This window comes from Hypoxylon trugodes, assembly GCF_022578975.1.
Source record: "Hypoxylon trugodes strain CBS 135444 unplaced genomic scaffold F4822scaffold_4, whole genome shotgun sequence".
Lineage (NCBI taxonomy): Eukaryota > Fungi > Ascomycota > Sordariomycetes > Xylariales > Hypoxylaceae > Hypoxylon > Hypoxylon trugodes.
In genome coordinates this window covers 307,422-332,437 of record NW_026250019.1, presented here as the reverse complement: position 1 = coordinate 332,437, position 25,016 = coordinate 307,422, and the positions used below count along the sequence as shown (strand labels likewise).

Here is a 25,016-nt window from a genome sequence, read left to right as displayed (position 1 = left end):
CGGAGGAGCAAAGGAGAGTAAAAGTTGGAAGTACATAGGTCGGTACCATTATCAACCGAGCGATCTCGGTATAACTACTAAATACTATCATGAGACGAAGTAGGTGGAGTAAGGTAAGTAAAGGCTGAATGAAATGATGTCTCCCCGCCTCCATCTCCGGCAAAGTTCCAAGATTCGGACAGCCTAGACTTCAGCCGTTGCTGGAGGTATAGTAGTAGCTTACTTAATCACTTGTTCTCAAATCGTCGGTTGGGTGGAAGACGTCGAACTAGAAACAATATCTTAAGGGGTGTCTAATAAGCATATTTTTACTTGCGTATAGTACTATTTCTTACCTGTGGTATACGGTATAAGAGCAAATTTTGATCTTGGCTTTAAGTAATGAAGATGGCGGGAGCAAAGCCGGAAGTTTCTTTCATCGGCCTTGGTGCCATGGGTTTCGGTATGGCCACCAACTTGATCAAGAACGGATATAAAGTGACTGGATTTGATGTTTGGAAGCCTACGCTGGAGAAATTCCAAGCGGCCGGAGGTAACATTGCTGATACGCCTGCCGAAGCTGTGAAGGGTACGGATTACTGCATATGTATGGTGGCAACGGCGCAGCAAGCTCAGGCTGTCCTTATCGAAGGAAACGATCCGGCGCTCGGGGCACTTCCTAAAGGAGCTGCTCTCTTGCTTTGCTCAACCGTACCGTGCGCATATGTCCAAGGTCTAGAGAAGCAACTCGCTGAATTAGGACGTGGCGATATTCGATTAATCGATGCTCCTGTCTCCGGGGGTGCCGCAAGAGCCGCTGACGGTACTCTATCTATCATGGCTGGTGGCTCGGATGACGCAATTGAGAAAGGCCGATTCCTCTTACAAGAGATGTCTGATCCGTACAAGCTGTACATCGTCAAGGGTGGAATCGGTGCCGGAAGCAACATGAAAATGTGCCACCAAGTACTTGCAGCCAACCAGATCCTCGCTGCAAGCGAAGGTCTAGGTTTCGCAACTCATCTCGGTCTCCATCCCCATTTTGCGAGTCAGGAGATCTTAAAGTCAGAAGGGTGGGCATGGATGTTTGAGAACAGACTTCCAAGAATGCTCGATCCCGAGTACAAGCCTGTTGCTAGCGCATTGACCATTATTTTGAAAGATACGGGTATCATTACCTCAGAAGCGAGGCGTTTTGGATTTCCCACACCTATGACGAGTACGGCGGAACAGGTATACTTCTCTGCTCTCGGCCGTGGATACGGCCCTGATGACGACAGTAGCCTGATTAGGCTGTATATAGAAGGAAAGGGAAAGATAGGTCCAGTGAAAGGATTAGCCGAAGACGATCAGTCGAAACTAGCCCTCGTTGTCGGCCTCCTGAAAGGCATATATCTCTGTTCAGCTGCGGAGACTATCGCTTTCGCAGCGAAATGTAATTTGGATCTAGATCAGGTATTTGATTTATGCATAAATGCAGCCGGAGGAAGTACAATGTTTCAAACGGTTGGTCCGGAGATTATCAAGCTCGCTCGCGGAGAGCAGCTCTCGACAGGGGATGGAGAAAGCTTCAAGGAGCTCGTACAGCAACTCCAAGAGGCTATTGAAGAAGCTCAGCGAGTTAAGGCGCCCGTGTATCTTGCCACCCAAGCGTTCACTCTGGCGCAGCTCGCTTTACAGCTTGCTCCGGAAACTGCTGGCAATGTCTCGAGAGCCGCCGTCGCTAAGGTATGGGGTTTATAAACTTGACAATAGTACCGAACAGTATTAAGGATATGGCTCGACTGAATGTATATAGAAATAAATTCAGCTAATGCACCGGATTTAGTAGTAATGAGGTGGATAGACTGATTTGCCCAAGGGAATCACCACACGGACTCGGGCATGTGTAAATATAGAAAAGAGACTTACACATAAATAAAACCAGGCCAAGTTAAGAAGCATGTCTCTATCCAAACGACTGGCGAAGAATCACGAAATAAGAAGGGGGGGGAGGCTAAGATATCCGCGGAAACCATGTAGGTATGAATTCGACTATGACTAAATATGAAACCTGTGATATTAGTTACCCGTCAACTCCGAATGAACGCCTGTGAGAATACAATACACCTTCCTACCCTTGCAGAAAACCTAACCGTCGGACTTCTACTTTTAACCACTTAGTACCCACTTTGTTCTTGCCTATGATCTTCTTTCGCGGCATCGCCTGCGTCTTTAATGGCTTGCTCGTCGCCTCTAAGTTTTGCGAAGTATTCCTTGATGTCTTCGGCACCGATCGCCTTACCACTCTCAGCGAATTGCTGGAAGAAAGGCTTGAGACGCTCTTTAAGATGGTTGTACGCCATGACACCCTCTATCGCGCGAACGCGGTCCACATTCTTCAAAGCAGACTCGCCACGATCATACAGTGAGCCGCTACCATTAGTCGAACCATGATCGGACGCCGAATCCGAAAGAGGAGGTTCATAGGCCTCCTCTTCCTCGAGGAGTTGTGGATGGACTTGGAGTTCTGGGAAGCACGAGGCGCATCGGCAAAAGTGATGGCGGAAGTCCGATGTCGCGAACAAAGAGAACTGGCCAATTGATGGAGGGGGCAACGATGTTAGTTTGCACGTTTCCGTAGATTGGGCTTCATCAATCTTCTGGTCTTCCTCCTTGACTGTCTTCTCGGTTTCGTTCTTAACCTCAGGGGTCGCATCGCTTGTTTCAATGGGTAGAATGACTTCTGTCCCTTCGGACTCACTCTTGGCGCGTTTGTTGCGTTCGTTGTTCTCACTCGGCTCGTCGTCGTCTAGCTTGCGTTTCTTAGACGTCGTTGTGGTCTTGTCGCCTTTCTGGAAGAATACTGCTGGCAAGAAACCGGGAGTACCAGCGTATCTCTTAATCCATGGGTATGCTTCGACACACTTGTAGCAGATGAAGTGGTCGAACGCCTCCTCAGCAGGGAACCCATCTGGCAAAGGCGCATCATCATCCTCTCCTGCTTCTTGATTATCGCCAGCTAGTTGATCTGCATCATTCTGTGGTGGCGCGTCCTCAGAAATAGTAGGAAGTGTTCCGTCGTTGTTGTTGCCGTTGCTGTTAGGGACCTGCTTGGCCTGTTTTTCGTACCACTTGGGGCCCAGACCAACAAGACATCCAGGGTGGTACCAATCCTCACCGCAGCCACCGGTTTCGTGTGTACCAAGACCTAAGCATTGGAACATAGTACCCTTTTGCTCGTACGGCTTGTAATCTATGGAACACGAACAAAAGCGGTTACGAAAGTTCTGATTATACTTGTTGGGATCGGGTTGTTCGGAGTGGACGCCACCTTTCGTGTTGGTCTTAGGATTGATCCGAAGGGTACACTGTTGTTCGGGGGCGAATCGCGTCGTGCCGCAGTCGCAAGTGAAGTTGCGCTTCTGGAAAATCTCGACCAATTCATGTTCGCCGTGGCATTGAACGGAGCATGAATAACACACGCCGGCGGGATTGTATGGATCGGATGGGTTCGTGGGTGGCGGGGTGCATGTTAGACAGGCGAAAACATTTTGTCGCAATGATCCAAGTGGCTTGGTGCAGTTCTCGATGCTCTGGTGCCGCCGACTGTTAGTAGGTAGTAATATAACAGGATTAGAAAAAGAAAAGAAAAAAAAAAAAAACGTACGTATGGAAGAGCTTCACGGGCATCGGCCTCTAACTGTAGCTGATCTCTAATAAAGTCGGCGGCAGTTTGCGAGTCTTCGGATTGTTGTGAACTGCTCTGGGCTTGAGGCTGTGAGGTATTACCATCACTGGCCTCAGGTACCTCCTGCGAGGTGCTTGGAACTGATGGTGGATCTGCGGTCATTGTAAAAATAGAGGGTGATGGTATTGATACGCGAATAAAATAAAAGAAAGGAATAGGATAACAGATTAAAATTGAACTACATGTATTTGGAGAAGAGACGATTGGGCGAAATGCCGTTTAAGCTCAAAGCTAATATTGAAGATGATAGGAAATGCGCCGCGACTTCTTAGTACCCGTTAAAATTGATAGGTATGATGTCACAGTAGGTGCTCTCCTAAAGTCAAATTGATTGACACTGTGTATTCGGAGTTATTAAAATATGTGTTACCGTAACACGGCATTCGAAGATGTACTTAGATAAAAGGTACTTTTTATGCCGATGTGCATAAATATCGGGGTACATTTACGGAGTTACTTCCACTGTACATATAGTAAACCCTAAAGAGGTCTAGTGCCACTTTACACGACCCTTACGCGTAAGGACGCGTTACATGTAATTCGCGAATTCTAGGATAGGCCTTCCTTGCTTGCTGCCAATTCGTTTCGTCGCGCGCCCAAGTCCGTCCAACCCCACAATCCACCTTGGGACCCCCTTTCTCTTTTTCAATTTTGAATTCGAGTCCCACCATCACTTTCACTCTCCCCTACCCACATGACCAATTCATAATACCATATCTCTGTACCAAATTACGAGGAATACATAATTCATTCACAATGAGGTAAGCCTATTCTGATCCGGGTATCTTGAGTTTTCCTAACTTGCTTTTTTTGGTAGTTCGCCTTTGCGCATGAACATGGATTCCGCTAACCGCGGTGCCACTCCTCGTGCGAGTCGTAAACGCTCGCGCACAGGCGGCGATGCCTCCTCTTCTGTTGCCGCTTCCAGCCCTATGCCCTCGTCTCCGCCCGCCTTCAACATCGCACATGGCGGTGACGACGACGATGACGACATCGAAGAAGAGCCCGAGATCCAAGATGACTTGGACGATCTGGATGAGATGGCCGAGGACGATGTGGACCTCTTTCGTGAAGGTTTCGAGCGAGATTACAGAGAAAAAGACGACAACGATGGATATGAAGGGATTGATATTGACGACGAGGGCGAATTCGACGAGATGAACCTTGGCGATAGGCGCCGACTAGAAGCTCAACTCAATCGCCGAGATAGAGAAGTTGCTCGTAGACGCCGGATGCCGCAAGCATTCCTTCAAGATGAGGATGAAGATGGCGATATTGATCTTACCGCTCAACCTCGTCGCCGTCGTCATCACTACGATGAGGACCCAGATGACGAGATGGACCAGGATATTATGGACGAAGAACTCTCACTCGAAGCATTACAAGATGTGAAGGCCTCGAGTTTGACCGAATGGGTATCGCAACCATCGGTGCAGCGCACAATTAAGCGAGAATTTAAGGCCTTCTTGACAGAATATACCGACGAGAGCGGTTCATCAGTTTACGGAAACCGTATACGAACCTTGGGTGAGATCAACGCCGAAACACTCGAGGTTTCTTATGACCATTTATCCTCGTCTAAGGCTATTTTGGCTTACTTCCTCGCAAACGCCCCCGCTGAGATGCTTAAGCTCTTTGACGATGTAGCCATGGAAGTCGTGCTTCTCCATTATCCCGATTACGAACGTATTCACTCCGATATCCACGTTCGTATTTTCGACCTACCCGTCCATTACACTCTCCGCCAGCTGAGACAGTCACATCTCAACTGTCTTGTAAGAGTGAGCGGCGTTGTTACACGACGAACTGGTGTCTTCCCCCAACTTAAATACGTCAAGTTCGATTGCACTAAATGCGGTGTAACATTGGGGCCTTTCCAACAGGAGTCCAATGTTGAGGTCAAAATTTCGTTCTGCCAGAACTGCCAGTCTCGTGGGCCATTCACCCTAAACTCGGAGAAGACAGTTTACCGTAATTACCAAAAACTGACACTCCAAGAGTCACCCGGAACGGTCCCTGCCGGTCGTCTACCTAGACACCGAGAGGTCATCCTCCTTTGGGATTTGATCGACAAAGCAAAGCCCGGCGAAGAAATTGAGGTCACTGGTATTTATAGAAATAACTATGATGCCCAACTGAACAATCGTAATGGCTTCCCCGTTTTTGCGACCATTCTCGAAGCGAACAATGTGGTCAAGGCCCATGACCAACTTGCCGGATTCAGACTCACTGAAGAAGATGAGCATGAGATTCGTAAATTATCCCGCGATCCCCAAGTCGTTGATAAGATAATTAGCTCGATAGCACCAAGTATCTACGGACACACCGACATCAAGACTGCTATTGCCTTGTCTCTGTTTGGTGGTGTGGCGAAAACAACAAAGGGCGCCCATCATGTGCGAGGAGATATCAATGTCTTGCTGCTTGGCGACCCAGGTACAGCCAAATCCCAGGTGCTGAAGTATGTAGAAAAAACAGCGCACCGTGCTGTCTTTGCCACTGGTCAGGGAGCGTCCGCTGTCGGTCTTACGGCTAGTGTCCGCCGAGACCCCTTGACTAGTGAATGGACTCTGGAGGGTGGCGCCCTGGTGCTTGCAGACAAGGGCACGTGTCTAATCGATGAATTCGATAAGATGAACGACCAAGATAGAACGTCTATCCACGAAGCTATGGAACAGCAGACAATTTCTATTTCAAAAGCAGGCATCGTAACCACCTTACAAGCTCGATGCGGTATCATTGCAGCAGCCAACCCCATTGGCGGCCGCTACAATTCCACGATACCATTCTCGTCTAATGTCGAATTGACCGAGCCTATCCTGTCTCGTTTTGACATCCTATGCGTTGTACGAGATACTGTAGACCCTTCTGAAGATGAACGCCTAGCTCGTTTCATCGTTGGCTCCCATAGTCGCAGCCATCCATCCACCCAGCCAGCCGAAAGTTCTATGGAGGTTGAGCCTGAATCTGAGGTAGCACAAGAAACCCAAACACAGAAGAAGGAAGGTGAAATCTCCCAAGAATTATTGCGCAAGTATATTCTATATGCACGAGAGCATTGCCAGCCGAAGCTATTGCATATGGATGAAGACAAGGTTGCGCGACTCTTCGCAGATATGCGACGAGAATCGCTTGCTACTGGTGCCTACCCCATTACCGTAAGTTATTCTATCCAATCTATGTAAAGTTTGTTATTAATTTATTCCCTAGGTACGTCACTTGGAAGCTATCATCCGAATATCTGAGGCATTCTGCCGAATGCGATTGTCGGAGTATTGTTCGGCTCAGGACATCGACCGCGCGATCGCGGTTACTGTCGACAGTTTTATTGGTAGCCAGAAAGTCAGCTGCAAGAAGGCTCTTGCGCGAGCATTTGCCAAGTATACTTTAGCAAGACCCGGGGCTAACAGCACTCGAAGAGGCGCGCAGCCTCAGCGAAGAACTGCTGCTGTCGCAGTATAGTCCCGATTACGATGTTTGCTACTTTTAGTGCGGAGTGTAATCACATTTTACGAAGGAGGGGGTCTTCGGGTATTGAGAGTATGACATTAAGCAAGGGTACCGGCCCTCTTTGATGATATTGATGATGTTGATAGTGATATGGTTATACGGCCTGGGGGATTTGGTTGAGTATCCTACGGCGTTTATCGGGATTGTTACCAGTCTCAACGAAAGTTACATCCTACATCTGAGATGAATTGGTATTAGAAGTTCGAGAATATAGAAATAATACTTTATTAATGATCCAACTGTAGTTATTTAACAGGTATTGACTGCTAGTCCCTCGTGGTTTCGTCTGGATCGGGGCACGCTAATGATTTGGGTGACCATCACCGTCTATTTATGCATGCGATAGTACGCGGTAGGACCTCGTGAATTATTCGGTTAAGTTTAATATATTGTGTATAGCTTAAATATCAAATTTGCAGTTAGAGTCTTATATTTGGTTGTCTGCCTAAGGATTAACGTCTTGTTCTCCCACGGGACGGGTCACGAGCTCACTCATCTTCTGTCGACATCTTCAAGGAGTGACCCCTTTTAAGTTACTCGAACCGTCCCTATAATAACCCTCGGACAATTAATGATAACTCGGGTAGGTATCTAAGCTTTAAGCTAGCAGCAGCTTCCTTTAAACTATATCAAACATTATCATGGAGTTAAATTGTTAGGGGTCTATCGACGTAAGTTTGGTAGTTGTTTCCAACCTTTCGACTATTCAACGAGCCTTCCCCTTTCCTAATGTCTATGTCACTATCTAAAGTTTTGTGAAAATGTGTTTAAACTTCAAATCTTAGATGCTTATCTCTCGGGAACATGATAAACACGCCTTTAAATATGAGAATACGATCCATGATGGCAGTATATAAGTCGAACTGTTGCTTACTTCTATTCCATCTTCTCTTGTCCTCTGGCAATACAACTTATCCTAAACTTGGGTGAACAAAAACACATAAGTTATATCTCAACATTATAGCTATCGGAATCTATTTCCTTCCGAATCATCTTCGACCGACACTCGAATCCAGCTATCTCGGGACTTGGCAGCTCTACTACTCATAACCAAGAGTTACCCGAATATCAACACGCCAATACTTCATAATATGGATACTACCGGTCCAGCCGAGGCGACTAACACGTCGCTCCAAAAGGTCATCACAACACGCCAGTTCATCTTTATGGCCCTAAGTAGTTCGATCGGGGCTGGCGTGTTGCTTGCTACCTATTCCAGCCTAGCAGTAGGCGGACCAGGATCACTACTTGTATCCTTCGCCGTCGTGGGATTCGCTGTATGGATCACCATGTGCGCTCTTGGTGAACTCTCGGTTGCGTTCCCAGTTAATGGCTCCTTCTACGAATATTCGGTCCGCTTTATCTCACCGGCCTGGGGTTTCGCGATGGGATGGAATTACGTTATCAACTTCGTTCTCATCGTCGTTTTCGAGCTGGTTGTCATGCTGCTTTGCGTGAGATATTGGGACACGACTACACCAACATACGGCTTTTTATTAGGCTTCATCGGTGCTCTAATCCTCGTCAACGCCTTTGGCGCGAAATGGTATGCAGAGGCGGAGAACTTCTTCGCTGTATGCAAGATAGTTGTACTTTCGGGCTTCATCATTGCTGCCATAGTTATTCTTTGCAAGGGCGTCCCGGCCGACCACCGCCCCGCATCAGAGCTCGGTATCAATATATGGAAGAAGGGCGCTTTCAAAAATGGCATAGTTGGATTTCTTTACGTTTTCATGGCTGCGGGTATGGCATATGGGGGCACTGAAATGCTAGGACTTACCGCGGCTGAATGTGAGGATCCTCGGAAAGTGATGCCATTGGCTTGCAATATCGTTCCAGTACGGATCGTGTGGCTGTACTTGCTTCCTATACTCATGCTTGGGTTCGTGCTTGAGGTGCCCCTTACCGAGAGAATACAGTCTGGTGGAATCAGTCCGTTCGTTGCCGCGATGACCACAGCTGGGCTCCCAGTCCTTGCCAGCGTTTTTAATGGCATTATCATCGTGGCCATTTTCTCGATGGCGAGCGCCAGCGTCTTTGCGTCGTCGCGAGCTCTCCAGGCTATCTCGGCTAGAGGAATGGGTCCCCCAGTATTTGCGAAGATTAAATGGGGTCACCCGATTTGGGCGCTGGCGCTTGTGTTTCTCGTCTCACTGCTGTCGCTTGTCAAAATAGCGAAACATGGCGACCGCGTGTTCGATTGGCTTTTAGCCTTAGCAGCCGGGTCCAACTATTTCACTTGGACTTCGATCTGCGTCTGTCACATTCGACTACGACTGGCTTTGCGTGCGAAGGGATTAAATGAGGGCGAGGTGCTCAAGTGGAAATCGCCTCCTGGAATTGTGGGAAGTGTGATCGCTATCGCGATCTTCCTCTTTGGCCTTGCCGCCCAGATTATTGCGACGGTGCGGAGCCCACTTCCTCAACCGCCTCATGTTCTCGCAAGTATTCTGGGAATTATTGTTGTTTTCGTTTTCTGGTTGGGATACACGGTAGTCAAACGAAGCGCACTTTTGATTCCCCTGGATCAAATTGATCTTAAGGTCAAAATGGAGGAGTCAACTGTAGCCCTACGTGGAAGTGACGATATTGAGAGTGGTGCCGAAACCATTGGGAGCATTGAGGTCAGCAGCACCGGAGTTGCGAGTACCAGTGCATAGGATGAGACGGATGGGATGGACGGATGATGATGATGAGTGTTTATGAACGGTGGCACCTACAGAAGCGTGCGTACGAATGATGGATAAGCTGGCGTTGTCGGGCAAGATGAGTATTTCCGTTTGCATTGTTAAAGATATAAGAGTTATTTTTTACCATTTGAGGTCTTTTATAATGTTGAATATCAAGTAGAGCGAATGACAGATTGATAAGGTCAGGGTAATAATGAAGATTGTACTATTAAACAAATAACAAGATGGCGATGGAAATTGAAGATTGAATAAAAAAAGATGTAGGAATATCGTATGCTGCGAGCTGTAGATGGAAAGTACATGGATGTGCTGAGAGGGGTACCTTTTTAGGTTTCCTAGTAACACAGCGAGCGGTAACACAAGGTTAAGGCTTGTAGGTAATGGATGTCATTTTAATCGATAAGTAGTGGCGCCAAGCCAAACAAACCCACTGAGAACCTTCCAAAGATAGGCCTGGTCTCACGATTTAGTGTACAATTGTTGACGGTCGTTACCACCTAAATGGATACACGCCTACCCTCCACGAACGTACTAACCTTAGGTAGCTAAGGCACTTTTTTTAGATAGAACGGGTCAACTGGTACCTTACCTCCATTATCTTTTCCACTTCCCTTTCTCCAATCATGAACTTTCCTCCTTCTCATCAACCTGTACATCCTCATCCTCATCCTCTCGATAACTCCCAACAGCCAAACCCAGTATCACAACAAAGACAATTACCACAACAGCCACCGCAACCGATACCACAACAGCTGGTACAGCAAATCTACTTGGCCAGCGGCATGCAGGGTAATGGGTCTGGAGCTGGCGCCGGTGCGATGCCTGTCGGTCCCACGCCTGCGGGCCACCAGGCCGAGCTCAACATTATCTATGGTATGGTCGAGGAGCTATCGCGACAACTAGCCGAGAACAGACGTGTAACCGAAGATATTGTCTCGGGACTTGGTAGAGTCCGTAATCGAGCCCGGGAGCGTGGTCTAACCAATGACCAAGTACTCTCAGAAGCTGCTGATGAAATATTTGGTAAGTTCTAGACATATATATCCCCATGGCACGTTTGATACTAATTATACTGGTGTAGCTCAAGAACCAAATCTTGACGCCCTTGTATCTATCCTAACAGAATCCCTCGACCGAGCCAAACTTTCTCGCGATTCCAACTTCTCACTCCTCACAAACTACGCCCGAGTCCTCTCCACTATCCTCTCCCAATTCCACGCCTATAAGCAAAAGCACATCGCCGACGTCTCTGCCTGGCATCGTTCCTACCGATCACAATTAGCCGAGGCCCGCGCCGAGAATTCGCGCCTACGTGAACAGATCTGGGAGATGCAGGAGCATGCCGGTCGTGCCAACCAAATGTTACGAGAATTTCGCAAGAAATATGACGAGAACGAGGAGCGATGGGATAATCGTGTCCTAGAGAAGGCTAGGAGGCAAGAGCTCCGTTTCTGGAAGCGCATGGCTATGCCCGAAGTTAGCGAGACCGAGGGTGGATATTGGAGCGATGATGATGACCTCGTCGACCCTATAGAAAAGGAGAGATTGAAGGAGGTAGAGCGCAAATTTGCTGAACAAAGCCTTGCGGGCGTTGGTAGTACAAGCAGTCAGAGCGAGGATTCAGAAGGAGAAGGGGGAGAGCCTCATTCTATCGCAGCGAGTATAATGGGCGGCGTAGCTATGGATAGGGATAGTGGTGTGACCGGAATAATGCCAGTACCCCCACCAAGGCCGAGTAGTACGGGAAGTACAGGAAGCACAGGAGCGTAAACCAGTTAGGTGGTTAATGTTAATTTATTACGATATTCACTAGGGCATGGCATGGTGTTAAGGCTGGTTCAATCCAAGGATACCCCCAATGGAAACGGGTTTGACATCATATGGAAGCTATTATCTATTCGATAATGGTCTCAAAAAGAGGCCATATACTTATTGACTACAGCCTTGAGGATATCAGCAGGTCCAATCGCTTTGCGAAGCCAGACTACTGCGAGTCACCTTCAACATATAGGAGAAATAATGAAGGACTTCATGTTTGCGCACTGCCATATTGAGTCTACCTAATATTGGAATTTTTCTTCCGCCACGCGTAGAATCAATTACGACGGGGTCAAAAATAGGGACCGCCATTGTGGTGTATTGCCATATAGCACATATTGAGAATATGTCTTCAATACCAAACAGCATATGGTGATGATTAGCTCCTCAAGCAAACATTTATCAGTTTACACATGGAGCGCGTAGCTAGATTATGTAGCTAGGTAGCTACCCCAGGTGGAACCTAGGCTGATCGAATCCCAAGATAGGCATTAAAAGGCCCTAATACTGTTATGCGGTGTATTGAGTCCTACGACTTCATATGTAGTTAGCCCTATAGCAACATGCATTCAATGTTGGACCGTCGGATGATGTAGCCAATCGAGTTGGTTGGATATGAAGGGGTAGAAAGGTGAAATGTGACAGCACGGTGGCTATAATTTCAGGTCGCTTAAAGCTGTTCTCTTGGCATTTGATCGAAGTCATCAGTTGTCTTATATAAAATTACCTAAGACTATATATACTCGGGAAGATCTATAGATATCTTTCTTCGCTATTAAATATTTATTATATATATACCGTTTAATATAGTCTACTTAGGTCCCCGATATGTTAGAAAGGTCTTAATTCTGTCTCACCGATTAGGTCTATTAATAGCTATGTAGGGCTGTTACCTATAGATACATAGAACACATCTAGATATTGGTAGGATGGTGGAGGTGGGGGCCGGATCTGATGGTACGAGCGACGTTTATTTCTTCCCCAGTTAATATAATATGCCTTGTTGAGAGTGTTGATGAACAAGATAGGTAACCTGTAGCGATTTCTCGGTTGGGATCATGCCAAAAACCGATGAAGAGACACACCCCTGGATAGCCCGCAATAGAGAAAGCTGAGGCTGTGCTGGCCGGTATCAGATCCTTCAAATGTTACTTATCTTGGCCTATAAAATTATAAAACAAACAATCGACCCATTTCTTGCGTTTCTGCCTTGGCTTCAGGAAGAGGCTTATTCAACTAGAGAATTTTCCAACTCGAGCCCGGCCCTTGGATTTCCCGCCGCCATTCTCTTTCGACAGTCATCTATCTCGCCTCGCATGCCAGTAATTACTAGGCGAAAATCTTCTAAAGGGTAAATCTTATAGCATATTGAGCCTCACAATTATATTATGGCCCCACAAACTATTGAAGTCGATGCGCCAATGGCACCTCGCCCTCAAGTCTTTCCCCAGGAACTACCACCGCGCCCTCAACCAACATCCTGGAGAGAACGGAACTGTCCCGGCTTTCGTGGTTGTTGGCACTTTAGTTGGGAAGCCTACAGTTTAAACACATCGGATATATCAGTCCTGGCGCGTCGAATTTGTATGATCACAATACTCGGTGTTCGCACCGCGCTCTCCATTCTAGGTCTCTTCTTTAGGGCGTATAGCGGCGCCATAATTGGAATGGTCATCGGTAGTATCCTCGCTGTTCTCGGTTTCATCTTTGTCGCATGGTGTCTTGCGCGTATCGGAGAAGCTACAGGCACCAGGAAAGTGTTTGGAATTGGTGTCGTGAGTATTACCTGTTTAGTCGAGTCGACCATTACGTACTAAGTGCTTCGATAGGGTCGATTGCAGTTTGATATTTTCCTTCTACTTGCTGCCTTGATACATATTGGCATCTTAACTGGTATTTTCAATGGGATGTCGTCGCTTGGTTTCCTCATTTCGTGGTATGGAATGTGGCTTCTGATATTTGCCGTCGCTTGGATTACTAGCTGGACTCCCGAAGAAGCCAACTCATATGTATGATGATTATTCTACTCGGCGATGCTCCATAAAGTCATTGGCAAGTTGTCATATTTAAGAGTTCTACTATTGACCCAAGGTATCGATGGCAAGGCCAGGACGATGAAGCAATTCCTCATGATGGTTCCGTTTTTCAGACTGTGTGAGGATGTGCGAAGTTAACTGGGACGGAATGCCTGTTAGGTATTGTCTTTTCAAAGGATGGGGATATTTGGTACATACCTGCTTACATCCAAGGCCCGGACTAACATGCCGCAGAGTTAAGCTGCAGTCTTGTAATTGTAAGGGAAGACATCCCTGCCTTTTTAGCCAATCAGATTGGCTATTGTGGTGGAGTGACCAGCGAAATGAGAACCGGAAATCCAAGTTAGTTGACCTAAGTGTTGGTTCCTCTTCCGTCCATAAAACCAATGTCACAATGAGAATCCTGATAAATTGACCAGCTGAAACTACTCAAATAAAAAACAAGTGTAGGCTTCAATCGAGCGAATAAAAACCTCGCGATGTCAGTATCTCAAGGAGGAGGTTGGCATTGTGGCTGCTGGGCTGCGACAATCCGCATTGGTAGTGAAGTGGAAGGACCTTTCCGGTCCTTGAATTCATCTTCCGCACCGACTATGCCGCTAGGTGATGTACTTTCGCTCGGGCGGAAACTTGTGCAACATTGGGAATATCTGAATGGATGCGCCAGTTCCGAAGCTCATCTTGGGCCTTTGGCTTTTCGCATCATGGCTGATGCTATTAGTCGCGTCATGTCGCTATACGAAAAGGCCGTTGATGATGTACTAAAAAGAAAACCATCGGAAACTAGAGGTACTGCAGAATTGGGCACACGGCAGGGCGTTGATGGTGGTGCGACCCGGAACATACCGTACCATGACGAAACGCCGAGTCACAGTGCGACATCGATATCCATCGGCGAACTTGAACTTGACGATGAAGAAGAAGTTGCCATAGTTAGCCGGGAAGCTCTGAGACATTCCATTATCAGGCTCGGCGCTATGCTCCAGGATCTTGAAGAGGAGACTTATCGACACAACCCGGATGAAGCCTCGAATGCGGTTCAGTGTCCGCTGCAAGACAAAGAAATCAAAGAGCTTATCGGATGGTCGTTTCGCCTGTTAGGGAAAGTCAGTAAACCGATATGAATGTGTTAATAAAAATTCAAGTACTTACCTAGACTTACTCCGGGAAGAACCATGAATTGCTGGGGGCATCTCGTGTGATACTGCAGATATTGTACTACTTCAAACCTGCAAATCGAGGAATCGGTGACGGGCCGTTCTTATATTATTGGTCCATCGCTCGATCCCTGTGCAGCACGGTAACATGAGTTATCTCATTAATGCCATTCCGCCTTCCAAGGCCTCCATCCGCCTGATCAAGTCCTGTACTATGCGCTGGGCAGCGTCTTCTATCACTGAAGCACTATTGCCCCAGTTCAACGGGCCGATAAGAGAATCTCTCCTATCTTCAGCCCGTGGTATAGTTTTCATATCTTCCAGCGTCCTTAGGAGTTTTCGCATTCGTACTTGCAAGATGCCCTTTATCGCCCGTGCCTTGACTGGCTTGTCTACTACATAATTACCAACCCGTAGGTCTAAATTTCCCGCCGGGATAGGAAATACGCACGGTTGATCAAGCAAGCCACGAAAAGCACGTTCTATGCGACGAGTAGCTACGGTTGAAACCAAATCCCGGCATGGATCTTGGATTGATCCGTTTTCTGTATTGGCCGTAGCGGCAGCAAAACGGAATGTCTCTTCAAGCATGGTGACGATACGTTCAGTTAATAGGGAAAGGCTGAGGAGGACTGGCCTATCGGAGACAAGACATTGCCGCCCATTATATTCGTGGCCGTTACAGGTGGAAACGCATTGCATTAGCGTCCTGAGGTCGCGTTCTGCTTCTAGTACAAGATCAATGGGTGGTGGACGTGGCGCGTCAATTAAAGACTGTTCTAATTTGGCTGTTCGCGTTATGATCGCCGTATAACAATCCGTGGAATTCGAGACACCCCCAGTAATAGACTCGCTGACAAATTTATGAGTATTCCTTAAATTTGTCTCCGAGGACCAAGGCTCCAAAACGTGGCGTTGCTGACCGCTTCTGCCGTCAGCCGGTGAAACATAGTCTGTAGGCTGGGATAAAGTATCCGAGAGGTTGGTATGGGCACGTTCCTGGCGGCTATCGCTGAGATTACTGCTTTGGGTGATAGAAGCGGAAGTCTCAGATGTTACAGAATTCTCATCCAATCCGGCAATTATTGGAGCGGCCTGACCTGCTTTTCTAGGTCTACCCATACGCCTCAGAGGGCTATAGATGCACCGAAGACCCTTTTTGGCACATCGCTTGCACGCTGGTTTCTCCTGGCTGCATCGGAGTTTGATGTTTTGACAACGATCACAAGATGTACGATACTTGACTGATTCCTTCGGACCATGGTTCGGTGACTCAAGCTCTTCAGGAGTCAGAAATGTCGTCATAGTTAGATGTAACTTGGTCTTATTAATTTATTGTAGATGGGTGAGAGCATTTATAATTGATTTTTATTTTATTTCGAGTTTAAAAGTCGCCGACGTTTGATGTACTTATCGATAAGCATGTATATCTTATTATGACGATATTGTATAATCCGATACAATTTCATAAGTTTATACTCTTTTTCATAATCCCACACATCCCCATTATGAAAGGTACATATAATTTCATATTTCCTTCATCAACACCTACATTGTTAATTGTTAGGAGACTCAACACTATTCACTCCATTTCCTGACCGTCTGTAACAATTTATAATAGACGATTCTAATATTAAAACGATCATTAATAAAATGAAAGTGGGATGGGCTTGGCTATAATATGGGGGTTACATTTCTTATTCCATCAAGATTCGAATCTGGATCTGATTAAAATAGAAAAAAAAAAAAAAACAATAAGACAAAAGAGAAGAAAGGGGATGCCCTGTGTCCATATCATTGGTTGATGTACTTTCTTCCTACGCTCTAAAGCCAGCGAGAGGAATGGTAGTTGAGTAATCATCGCCATCCGAGGCAAGTCCACGGCATCGGATTCGGAGATTAGTTTCGAATCAGTAACTGCTATTGGCATTATAACACTCATGCAGCATCCAAGCTACCCTTTTATCGTAAAACCCTCACAAGGCCGAATCGGAAAGGCGTTATACTCCGACCGACAGATCCCCAGCGATGAACATATGTAAGCAGGTTACCCTAGTCGATGGCGTGCTGATGGCGTGCGACAACAAATTCATCACATTGGTCCATATCGGGATGCCATTGATTTATCATCGTTTTCTAGCTAGATTAGCAAACAGACCGTTGAATCCGATATCTTGGGGGTTTTAAGGAGACGTAAAACATTTACAACCTTCGTAGATCAATAGATACACCATCAACATAGCAAAGTCATACTCCTTCCATTGACACGATAGAAGTGATATCCCGAAACGCCGGAAACCCGAGACAAAGAATTCTAGTATAGTAAATTTAACACTGTGGTTACCATGGAGGAGGTACGGCCTAGGCACACCATTGTTAGCAGGAACTCATGGAAAACAGTTCGTACAATCTTGAGGAGGATAAGAACAAAATCGGGATCAAGTGAGAGATCATACTCGAAGGTAATACAGGGCATACATAAAGGTTCGACACCGACAACAACAACGGACGACTCAGCCAATGTTTCGGTCGCCGAATTATCGGAGCCCAGGGTACAAAAGGCCCTCGTCGTCGCTCGCAAAGGCGAATACGAGATTCGACATGACTTTCCTATGCCAACGGTCGGAGACGATGAGATTATGATTCGGAGCCATTATGTCGGCCTAAATCCCATTGACTGGAAATCCGTGGATTATAACTTCTGTTTGCCGGACTTTCCTTGGGTACGTCTTGACACTTATACCCAATGTAGGAATGTAGGACAAGACTCACAGAACTTTCTAGGTTACCGGCCGCGAAATGTCCGGAGTAGTAGCTCAAGTTGGGTCGGGTGTTACAACATTTAAAGAAGGTGACACAGTGTGGACAAGCACGTACTATAAGGATGTTCGGGCTGGCTGCTTCCAGGAATACGTCGTCGTACCATCACATACGGTCCTGCATGTCCCATCGAGAGTCCCTTTTGAGGCTGCTGCAAGTCTGGGAGTTGCAGCATTAACAGCATCTATGACGTTATGGAAATGGCTAGGCGTACCAAACCCGGAGTCTGCCACAGACGACGCTGAAGAACAATGGCTTCTAATATGGGGTGGCTCTACCGTAACAGGGCAATTCGCTACACAAATTGCGAATTTGAGTGGGATTAAAGTGATAACAGTCAACTCAACCGAGACGAGAGCGTTGTCGGAGCGGTTAGGTGCGAGTCACGTTGTTGTGCGGGACGGGAAGACAGATGAGCAAGTAGTAGCCGAGATCCAATCCGTAACTAGCGGTAGGATTACGCGGGCAATCGACTTAGTGGGGCCTAATACGGCAGCTTTGGCATTAAATTCCGTTTCGAAAGAGGAGCCCGTGGCTTTTGCACCATTAGCCATGATGTCAAGCTCTCAAATAGTACCGGACAATGTTGTGGTACATACTGTCGAAATGAAGCAATTCGTCCTTGATAAGAGCAACGTCCGTTATACTGAAGAGCTTGGAAAGCTGTTAGAGGAGGGAAAAATCGTTTTACCTGAGTTACACCTGATAGATGGAGGCTTACACTCAGTTCAAGGGGGTTTGGAGATGTTAAAGAGAGGAAACTTGAAGGGCAAGAAACTGGTGGTCCGGATGTGAGAAGCGCATTTAATTATCTGTATAAACTTGCTTTAATGCATGGTAATATCTACATGTATCCGTCTAGAAGTATATATCCTAAGGATGCCCCTTTTAGATAATATTAATGCGTTACATTCAGGGGTCGTTACATCTCAGCTGAATGCAGGCCACATGTACCGGGCGCCTAATCCTGGTAGCCGCCCTACGGTGATGAATCTTGCTTTTTATATTTATTTACCAATTAATTCCATTTTGTCTCACATTGGGTCTTCCCCCTCCCTCTAGTCTTTGGAGGGGTACCTGAAGCCATGGCTCACCATTTTAGGTCATATGTGACCATCCGTCTGTTTTGTTACTTTATCAGTTTTTACTTAGTCCGAATCTGCTACGCTCGTTCCATTTGTAGTATTGTAGATCAGAGATGTAAGTCGGATCACGATCTTCCTATAACCCGTTTTCTTAGGGCTGTACATGGACTGATATCAGGAAACGTCTTCGACGACAGCTGCCATTGTTGGTGACCGTTTATTCTTTTCAAGTGGTAATTACACCTTCGACGACGATGGAAAGACGCTTCATAATACATCGTCACTTTATTGGCTCAGCCTTAATAACGAGATAGATGTTTCGGGGCCTATTGACATGTCTTTACTTGGTTCATCTGACCTACCGAGTGATGCTCTCACCGGCGGTAAGAGCCCTGTCAGTGGTGGTTCTGCTGGTACCTTCTTTTATGATCGGACATCTCTATATGCCTATGCTGGAATGGTCGGGCCTGAAGCCGATGGTGTGAATAATGCGCTGTGGTCTTTTAACACGACAGACGACACATGGAAATTGGTCCAAATCCAAGGTGGGAAGATCTCGTTCGGTAATAACAGCGAGGGTGTTCATGCCAGCGACACCAGTTCCGGTATGTCTTTTTACACCGGCGGTTGGACTATGGCATATAATGGCACACACAATGGTACCGTCAAGTTCCAATCTTTCAATTCGGATACGCCACAATGGAGCTTTGAGACTGCTACGGCTGGTATCCAGGGTCCGGATATCCTCAAGGGTGCTAGTACGTAATAGCCACTCTTCTATTGCATGAAGAGCCTCTCGAAGCGAACATGCTAACTCGGAAGTAGTGGTATATCTACGAAAAGGTCAATCGGGCGTGCTTCTCGCCTTCGGTGGATACCAGACAGCCTATCGCGGTACCGAGTTCGCTGCATGGGACTGGGATAGGCGACCTTTCAGCGATATCTTCGTTTACGATATATTCTCGAACACATGGTACCTTCAGCAAGCCACTGGCGACCTCCCTAGTCTTCGTACGGAATTCTGCGCTGGCGTTTCGGCTGCGCCTGACGATTCTAGCTTCCAGGTGACTATACATGGGGGCTGGGACCAACTACGCGGACGCGCTTTTAACGACGTTTATGTGTTGAGCATCCCTGCTTTTCGCTGGATCAAGGTTGACGATTCCAATAACCCGGACTTACTAGGTTCTGATTCGCCTGGTCGAAATCGGCTTAAGTGCGATGTGTGGAATGAAACGCAACTTATCGTGTCTGGGGGTATGATATCACTCGGTACGGGTGGTATCGTCAATCTGAACGAAGAGTGCAACAAGACCTATCCGCCGTTTAAAGTGCTAGACACTTCGACATATACATGGCGGACTAATTTCGATCCTAGCCGACAGTATTCAGTACCTGACACCGTCACGGCAATAATAGGCGGAAAGTGAGTATTCGCCATTCCGAATCCTATGTGATGAGGCGACTAATACACTGTAGATCTTCTGGCGGCGCGACTCTCAAGGCTCCCTCTACCGGCTGGGATTCTCAAGACCTAGAAACCATATTCAGCCAGACGATGCCCAGAGACACAAGTAGTTCAGATCCCAAGTTATCGAACACCCCAGACTCCACTACCACACCTGTTCTTAGTAATGAAGTCGGTGGATTAACCCAAGGCGGCATTGCGGGCATTGCCATTGCCGCGGCCGTAGTTGTAATTGCTGCGATAGTTGGCATGTTAGTATGGTTTAAAAGAAAACGTGCCAAAGTCGAAAAGGACCCAATAATAATTCCAGAAAATGATTGGCAGAAACCAGAGCTGGAAGCAGTTAATAACGTGCGACATGAGCTGGATAACCCGGAAACCCGACCGTGCGAGGTACCTGGCAGTGGGGGACGATGGGAACTCCCGGCGCCACAGCGGTATGTAGAATTACAATAGTAGGAGCCAAAAGGGATTAAATAAAACAGAATAGAGTCCTTAGTAATACTACATACCCGTATTAGTGGATTCCTATGTGTTTCCAGACCGTTATTTTGGTGAGTGTTCTCAACGGGATTGTTTGAAGGCCTCTTCACACTCCTATGATCAAGCTCATAGAAGCTGTAAATATGGTACATACATACCTAGGTACACTCATATAGACCTCGGATGCTGTAATTGGTGGTATGATAGACGGTATGCAACACAGCCCAGGCATGTACATAAACGATTGGCTCAATTGGTGAGTTCAAACAGCAATAAGCCACCGTGGGCTATACCTAGAGCCTCTGTCAGCTGTGAAACTAAGGCTTAGGTTAGGTACCTAATTATGGACGCAAGGCATAATTGATGATATACACACCAACAGAATACCTAGTAGACTTTCTGTTCCGTATCCTCATAAAATATTTCAAGCATTTTCTTATCTAAAACACCTCGGGAAAGTAAATTACCATAGATGAATTATCTGGGTGGAGGAGCTTTTGAGGTGCCTTTATCGTATCATATCGTCCTCTACGAGGCTCTAGTCGTCAAATAATGGCTGAAAATCCACCTAAAAGACGGCGACTAGACTATCCTGGCGCGGAACTTGGGCACCTCCCGTCAATTCAATTTCCGGAACAACCAGAAGAGTTATGGGAGACGCCCGTCAATATAACCTCCCAACCTCAATACGTCCAAGAGACTATCTATCACCCGGAGCCATTTAAACAGGATACAGAGGTATTCGATGCCCAAAGTCAACTGGTGCCGCTTATACCCGAACCAATAGCACTCGCACAGCTAAACGATACACAACCTGGTGGTTGGAGCCCTAGCGCTTCATTTCTGAGTACCAACTATACCGATCTTCAGCAAGAAGCTGCTGGCTCAGTGTCTACCTGGAGTACCCCACTAGAGGAGGGTTTTAATCAAGAAGGTCTTCAATATACAGGAAATGGGCTGCTGACGATCTTCGATTGTTGGATGAAGACCCCGACTATCGCGCCGACGAGAATAGTAATATAACACCACAGACGAGAAACACCCCCGAGAGCGAGAATGCATTGGAGTGTTGTTTTGGTGAGGTATGCTATGAGATCCTTGAAGTTCCCACCCTTTTTCATGACTTATGAAGTGTTTAGGTGCATTTGGAGGCATCCTCTCGCTTCGAGCACGGCAAAGACAATATGCGAATTCCAGTTGACCTCTGTTTCTCCCGAGACTACATAAAGCTTTACACAGACGATCCAAAGAAATATGTCGGTCTTATTAAGTCTCTCGCTTTGAGTTCCCTTACTCAAAAATTCACCGTTACTCTTAGTGCTACTCTAATATTTACTCCGAGTAAGGGGAAAAAGCCCAAGCAGCCAAGTGTCTCGTTTAAATCGGAGGTAGCGCAGGTTCGCATTGTCTTATATGGCACACGTGCAGACCTCGACGGTATCGGGACGCACCTAGAAGACCACGAACTATATCTTCAGCATCCTACTGAATATGATCATAGTTTTGAATACATCAACCCTCAATATTTGCTTCGCCCTGGGGCGCAAATGCCAAGACTCGACAATGTATCTTCCTGTGCTTTATCAAAATCGGGAGCGACAAACGACATATTAGGAGACAGTACAAAGAGCCAACTATTACGAGTATTTGATTCCGCCGACGACCCAAATATCTTGTATGAAGTCAAATCTAGTGGTCGGTTATGTACACCACTCAAAGAGTTAGTTTTTATATTATTTCTCGGTACATTAGTTAATGTTTGTGGAAGGCATCAAAAGAAAGCTCTTGCGATGATGCTGGAGAAGGAACACGGTGCCGTGGAAAACGCGTGCTTTAGTACTCAGTGGGAACTATTGACCGACTCCAACGGAAGTCGAACGTACGTATTTTTAAACGTAGAGGCCCTGAGGACATAGGCGCTTACATGTCTGGTAGATACTACGACACGATTACTGGAAAGCCGCAAAGGACTCGTCCGAGATCAGCCCTAGGGGGAATACTAGCTGATGTAAGTGCCAAACTTATCCTGGTAGTTATCAGATCTAACTGTCATTAGGATATGGGGCTTGGCAAAATATTAAGCATGCTGTCTCTAATTGTGACATCCTTAGACAACTCAGCGTATTTCAATTCTGAATTATCGTGTACGACTCTGGTCGTTTGCCCAAAATCGAGTAATTAGCCAGCCCCTATTATCCCTTACCGCAATGGCATTTCTTGGCAATAGCTAATCACACGTTAGCAATCACCTCATGGCAAAAGCAAATTTCTACGTACGTTCTCATGTCATTTCTCTTGCTGATATACTAACATGGCTAAGGCATCTCCGTCCTGGAAGTATTCGGGAGACTCTATTATGGATCGTCTAGAAATCAACTGTCACCGTCGCTCCATGAATCCGACATCGTCCTAACAACATACGGCACTGTTTTATCCGAATGGAAATCCAATTCCACACCGAATCCCTTGCTGTCGAGGGAATGGGCCCGAATTGTACTTGATGAAGGTGAGATGATTCTTCAGATAATGATGCGTTATGGAATTGACGAGGTCATAGCACACCACATTAGGGATCGATCGAATAAGATTTTTCAATCCATGTGTGCTATACCCGCTAAGCGAAGATGGTGCTTGACAGGAACTCCAATCTAGAATCGGCTCGACGATTACGGGTCCCTCTTAACATTCATTGGCAGTACTCCGTTTGGTGACAAGCCAATGTTTGACTATTGGATCGCCGGACCGCTCCGAAACGAACAACCAGAGGGGCTCAGGCGGCTCCGCCGGCTTGTGGCATCATCCTGTCTCCAAAGGACAAAAACCAGCATTTGGGATGAGCTCAAAATACCACCGAGGATTGAGAAGGAACATCTTGTGTCACTAGACCAGAAAGATCGAGAACTCTACGAATTCTTCAGGTCCAAAATATCCAGCTTTGTATCTGGGGCTTTCTCGGATAACAGCACAGGAAGCTCGCACCCATCCGGACATATTCTTCCGCTTATCAACACGTTGCGTCTGATTTGTAACCATGGCGAAAGCCTTGTTCCATTAAGGATGCAGCAGGCTTGGAGTCAGCAATTCGTCTCGGAAAACTTTCAAGGCAGAATCGAGAACGGATTGACCAATTGCGATTCTTGTAATATTGAAGTATCCTCAGATGGGGTCTTTTCTGAATTTGGATGTATTCATGTCCTATGTAATTCATGTACTAACGCAGACGATGGGAAAACATCATCCGCTCATCAGATTGCATGCCCGATCTGTACCGAAACGCAGTCAGGGACAGATATGATGTTGCAGGGCTCAACTTATGAGCCTTCGGCTAAAGTCAAAGCACTTATCGCCAACCTACGTGAAGAGCAAAGACTAAACTCAATTGGCACGAATGAAAAACCCGTGAAGAGGTTCGTTTACTCCCTAGTAGTATTCGATGCTGTGCTGATGGCCTCAAGTGTTGTTTTCACGTTCTGGACACGGATGCTAGACCTTCTCGAGAATGCACTCCTTCAAAGCGGCTTCTCCTTTACGAGGGTAGATGGGCAGAAGTCTTCCTCGCAAAGGGCATCCGCTCTATCCGAATTTGACGAAGTCGGTAACTGTACAGTTATGATCGCTACCATAGGAAGTGTTAGTGAGGGGTAAGATATCTATTCATCACTCATTCAGAATCTAACCAGGATGCTAGGGTCGATCTTACTGCGGCTAATTATATTCATCTTATGGAGCCTCACTGGAATCCAATGCTAGAAGCCCAGGCTCTAGACCGAGTCCATCGAATGGGCCAAAGGCGAGATGTGGTAGCAACTCGATACATCGTTCCCTATTCTATTGAGGGCGTAAGTAATCTCTCTTCTCTGTTCAGGTATATGGAGTATTATGCGTACCTATATAGAACAAGGTGATCGAACTAATCAACTCGTTGATTTAGTACGTCCAGGATGTCAAAGAAAAAAAGCTCCAGCTCGTTAATAAGTCCCTTGGAGGAGGAGGCGCTACCGCTGATGAGATAAGACTGGATTGGAAGAAGGTTCGTCTCTTCCAACTCTTCAAAGCACACTGTAAAGGTTACTAATATTATGACTATGAAGCATCTGTTGAATTACTTAGAGTGAACCCAGTACCTCTGCAGCTGGATGTAGGATATAGAATACTAGGAACAAAAGAGTTATATATCTACCGAGAGAGATAGGCATATCACTCTTTTGTGGATAGTTGTCGAGTCATCTCTATAAGCACG

At 46.6% G+C, this 25,016-nt stretch overlaps 11 protein-coding genes across 11 annotated transcripts; 9 read left to right on the top strand and 2 right to left on the bottom strand.

Moving 5' to 3' along the window:
- Positions 1-267: 267 nt before the first annotated feature.
- On the top strand, positions 268-1,753 carry F4822DRAFT_198241 (NAD binding domain of 6-phosphogluconate dehydrogenase-domain-containing protein). The gene has a single exon (XM_051453676.1). It carries the CDS (start codon positions 382-384, stop codon positions 1,720-1,722), a length of 1,341 nt encoding a protein of 446 aa, XP_051315129.1. The 5' UTR covers positions 268-381; the 3' UTR covers positions 1,723-1,753.
- Positions 1,754-1,901: 148 nt separating this feature from the next.
- F4822DRAFT_398039 (putative zinc finger in N-recognin-domain-containing protein) lies at positions 1,902-4,060 on the bottom strand. The gene is made up of 2 exons (XM_051457658.1): positions 3,629-4,060; positions 1,902-3,554 (listed from the first exon to the last, which is right to left on the bottom strand). Exons 1-2 carry the CDS (start codon positions 3,809-3,811, stop codon positions 2,139-2,141), a joined length of 1,599 nt encoding a protein of 532 aa, XP_051315128.1. The 5' UTR covers positions 3,812-4,060; the 3' UTR covers positions 1,902-2,138.
- Positions 4,061-4,208: 148 nt separating this feature from the next.
- Positions 4,209-7,458, top strand: F4822DRAFT_398038 (DNA replication licensing factor mcm2). The gene is made up of 3 exons (XM_051457657.1): positions 4,209-4,470; positions 4,527-6,867; positions 6,920-7,458. Exons 1-3 carry the CDS (start codon positions 4,466-4,468, stop codon positions 7,169-7,171), a joined length of 2,598 nt encoding a protein of 865 aa, XP_051315127.1. The 5' UTR covers positions 4,209-4,465; the 3' UTR covers positions 7,172-7,458.
- Positions 7,459-7,934: 476 nt separating this feature from the next.
- F4822DRAFT_398037 (amino acid permease/ SLC12A domain-containing protein) lies at positions 7,935-10,188 on the top strand. Its single transcript, XM_051457656.1, has one exon. It carries the CDS (start codon positions 8,311-8,313, stop codon positions 9,877-9,879), a length of 1,569 nt encoding a protein of 522 aa, XP_051315126.1. The 5' UTR covers positions 7,935-8,310; the 3' UTR covers positions 9,880-10,188.
- Positions 10,189-10,361: 173 nt separating this feature from the next.
- On the top strand, positions 10,362-11,771 carry F4822DRAFT_198179 (uncharacterized protein). The gene is made up of 2 exons (XM_051453669.1): positions 10,362-10,932; positions 10,991-11,771. The coding sequence occupies exons 1-2, from the start codon at positions 10,533-10,535 to the stop codon at positions 11,677-11,679; spliced, it is 1,089 nt and encodes a 362-aa protein (XP_051315125.1). The 5' UTR covers positions 10,362-10,532; the 3' UTR covers positions 11,680-11,771.
- Positions 11,772-12,774: 1,003 nt separating this feature from the next.
- On the top strand, positions 12,775-14,133 carry F4822DRAFT_198182 (uncharacterized protein). Its single transcript, XM_051453670.1, has 2 exons — positions 12,775-13,502; positions 13,557-14,133. Exons 1-2 carry the CDS (start codon positions 13,116-13,118, stop codon positions 13,740-13,742), a joined length of 573 nt encoding a protein of 190 aa, XP_051315124.1. The 5' UTR covers positions 12,775-13,115; the 3' UTR covers positions 13,743-14,133.
- On the top strand, positions 13,993-14,980 carry F4822DRAFT_198197 (uncharacterized protein). Its single transcript, XM_051453672.1, has one exon. It carries the CDS (start codon positions 14,243-14,245, stop codon positions 14,885-14,887), a length of 645 nt encoding a protein of 214 aa, XP_051315123.1. The 5' UTR covers positions 13,993-14,242; the 3' UTR covers positions 14,888-14,980.
- On the bottom strand, positions 14,519-16,300 carry F4822DRAFT_198186 (uncharacterized protein). Its single transcript, XM_051453671.1, has 2 exons — positions 14,926-16,300; positions 14,519-14,710 (listed from the first exon to the last, which is right to left on the bottom strand). The coding sequence occupies exon 1, from the start codon at positions 16,223-16,225 to the stop codon at positions 15,074-15,076; it is 1,152 nt and encodes a 383-aa protein (XP_051315122.1). The 5' UTR covers positions 16,226-16,300; the 3' UTR covers positions 14,519-14,710; positions 14,926-15,073.
- Positions 16,301-17,048: 748 nt separating this feature from the next.
- Positions 17,049-18,535, top strand: F4822DRAFT_442714 (GroES-like protein; the record flags this gene model as incomplete). Its single annotated transcript, XM_051463020.1, has 2 exons — positions 17,049-17,643; positions 17,705-18,535. The coding sequence occupies exons 1-2, from the start codon at positions 17,266-17,268 to the stop codon at positions 18,533-18,535; spliced, it is 1,209 nt and encodes a 402-aa protein (XP_051315121.1). The 5' UTR covers positions 17,049-17,265.
- A 261-nt stretch (positions 18,536-18,796) lies between these two features.
- On the top strand, positions 18,797-20,815 carry F4822DRAFT_398018 (uncharacterized protein). Its single transcript, XM_051457655.1, has 4 exons — positions 18,797-18,940; positions 19,023-19,583; positions 19,651-20,251; positions 20,305-20,815. The coding sequence occupies exons 1-4, from the start codon at positions 18,826-18,828 to the stop codon at positions 20,747-20,749; spliced, it is 1,722 nt and encodes a 573-aa protein (XP_051315120.1). The 5' UTR covers positions 18,797-18,825; the 3' UTR covers positions 20,750-20,815.
- Positions 20,816-23,224: 2,409 nt separating this feature from the next.
- On the top strand, positions 23,225-24,957 carry F4822DRAFT_197873 (P-loop containing nucleoside triphosphate hydrolase protein). The gene is made up of 6 exons (XM_051453668.1): positions 23,225-23,282; positions 23,334-24,183; positions 24,232-24,417; positions 24,465-24,615; positions 24,708-24,806; positions 24,868-24,957. The coding sequence occupies exons 2-6, from the start codon at positions 23,495-23,497 to the stop codon at positions 24,889-24,891; spliced, it is 1,149 nt and encodes a 382-aa protein (XP_051315119.1). The 5' UTR covers positions 23,225-23,282; positions 23,334-23,494; the 3' UTR covers positions 24,892-24,957.
- The last annotated feature ends 59 nt before the right edge of the window (positions 24,958-25,016 follow it).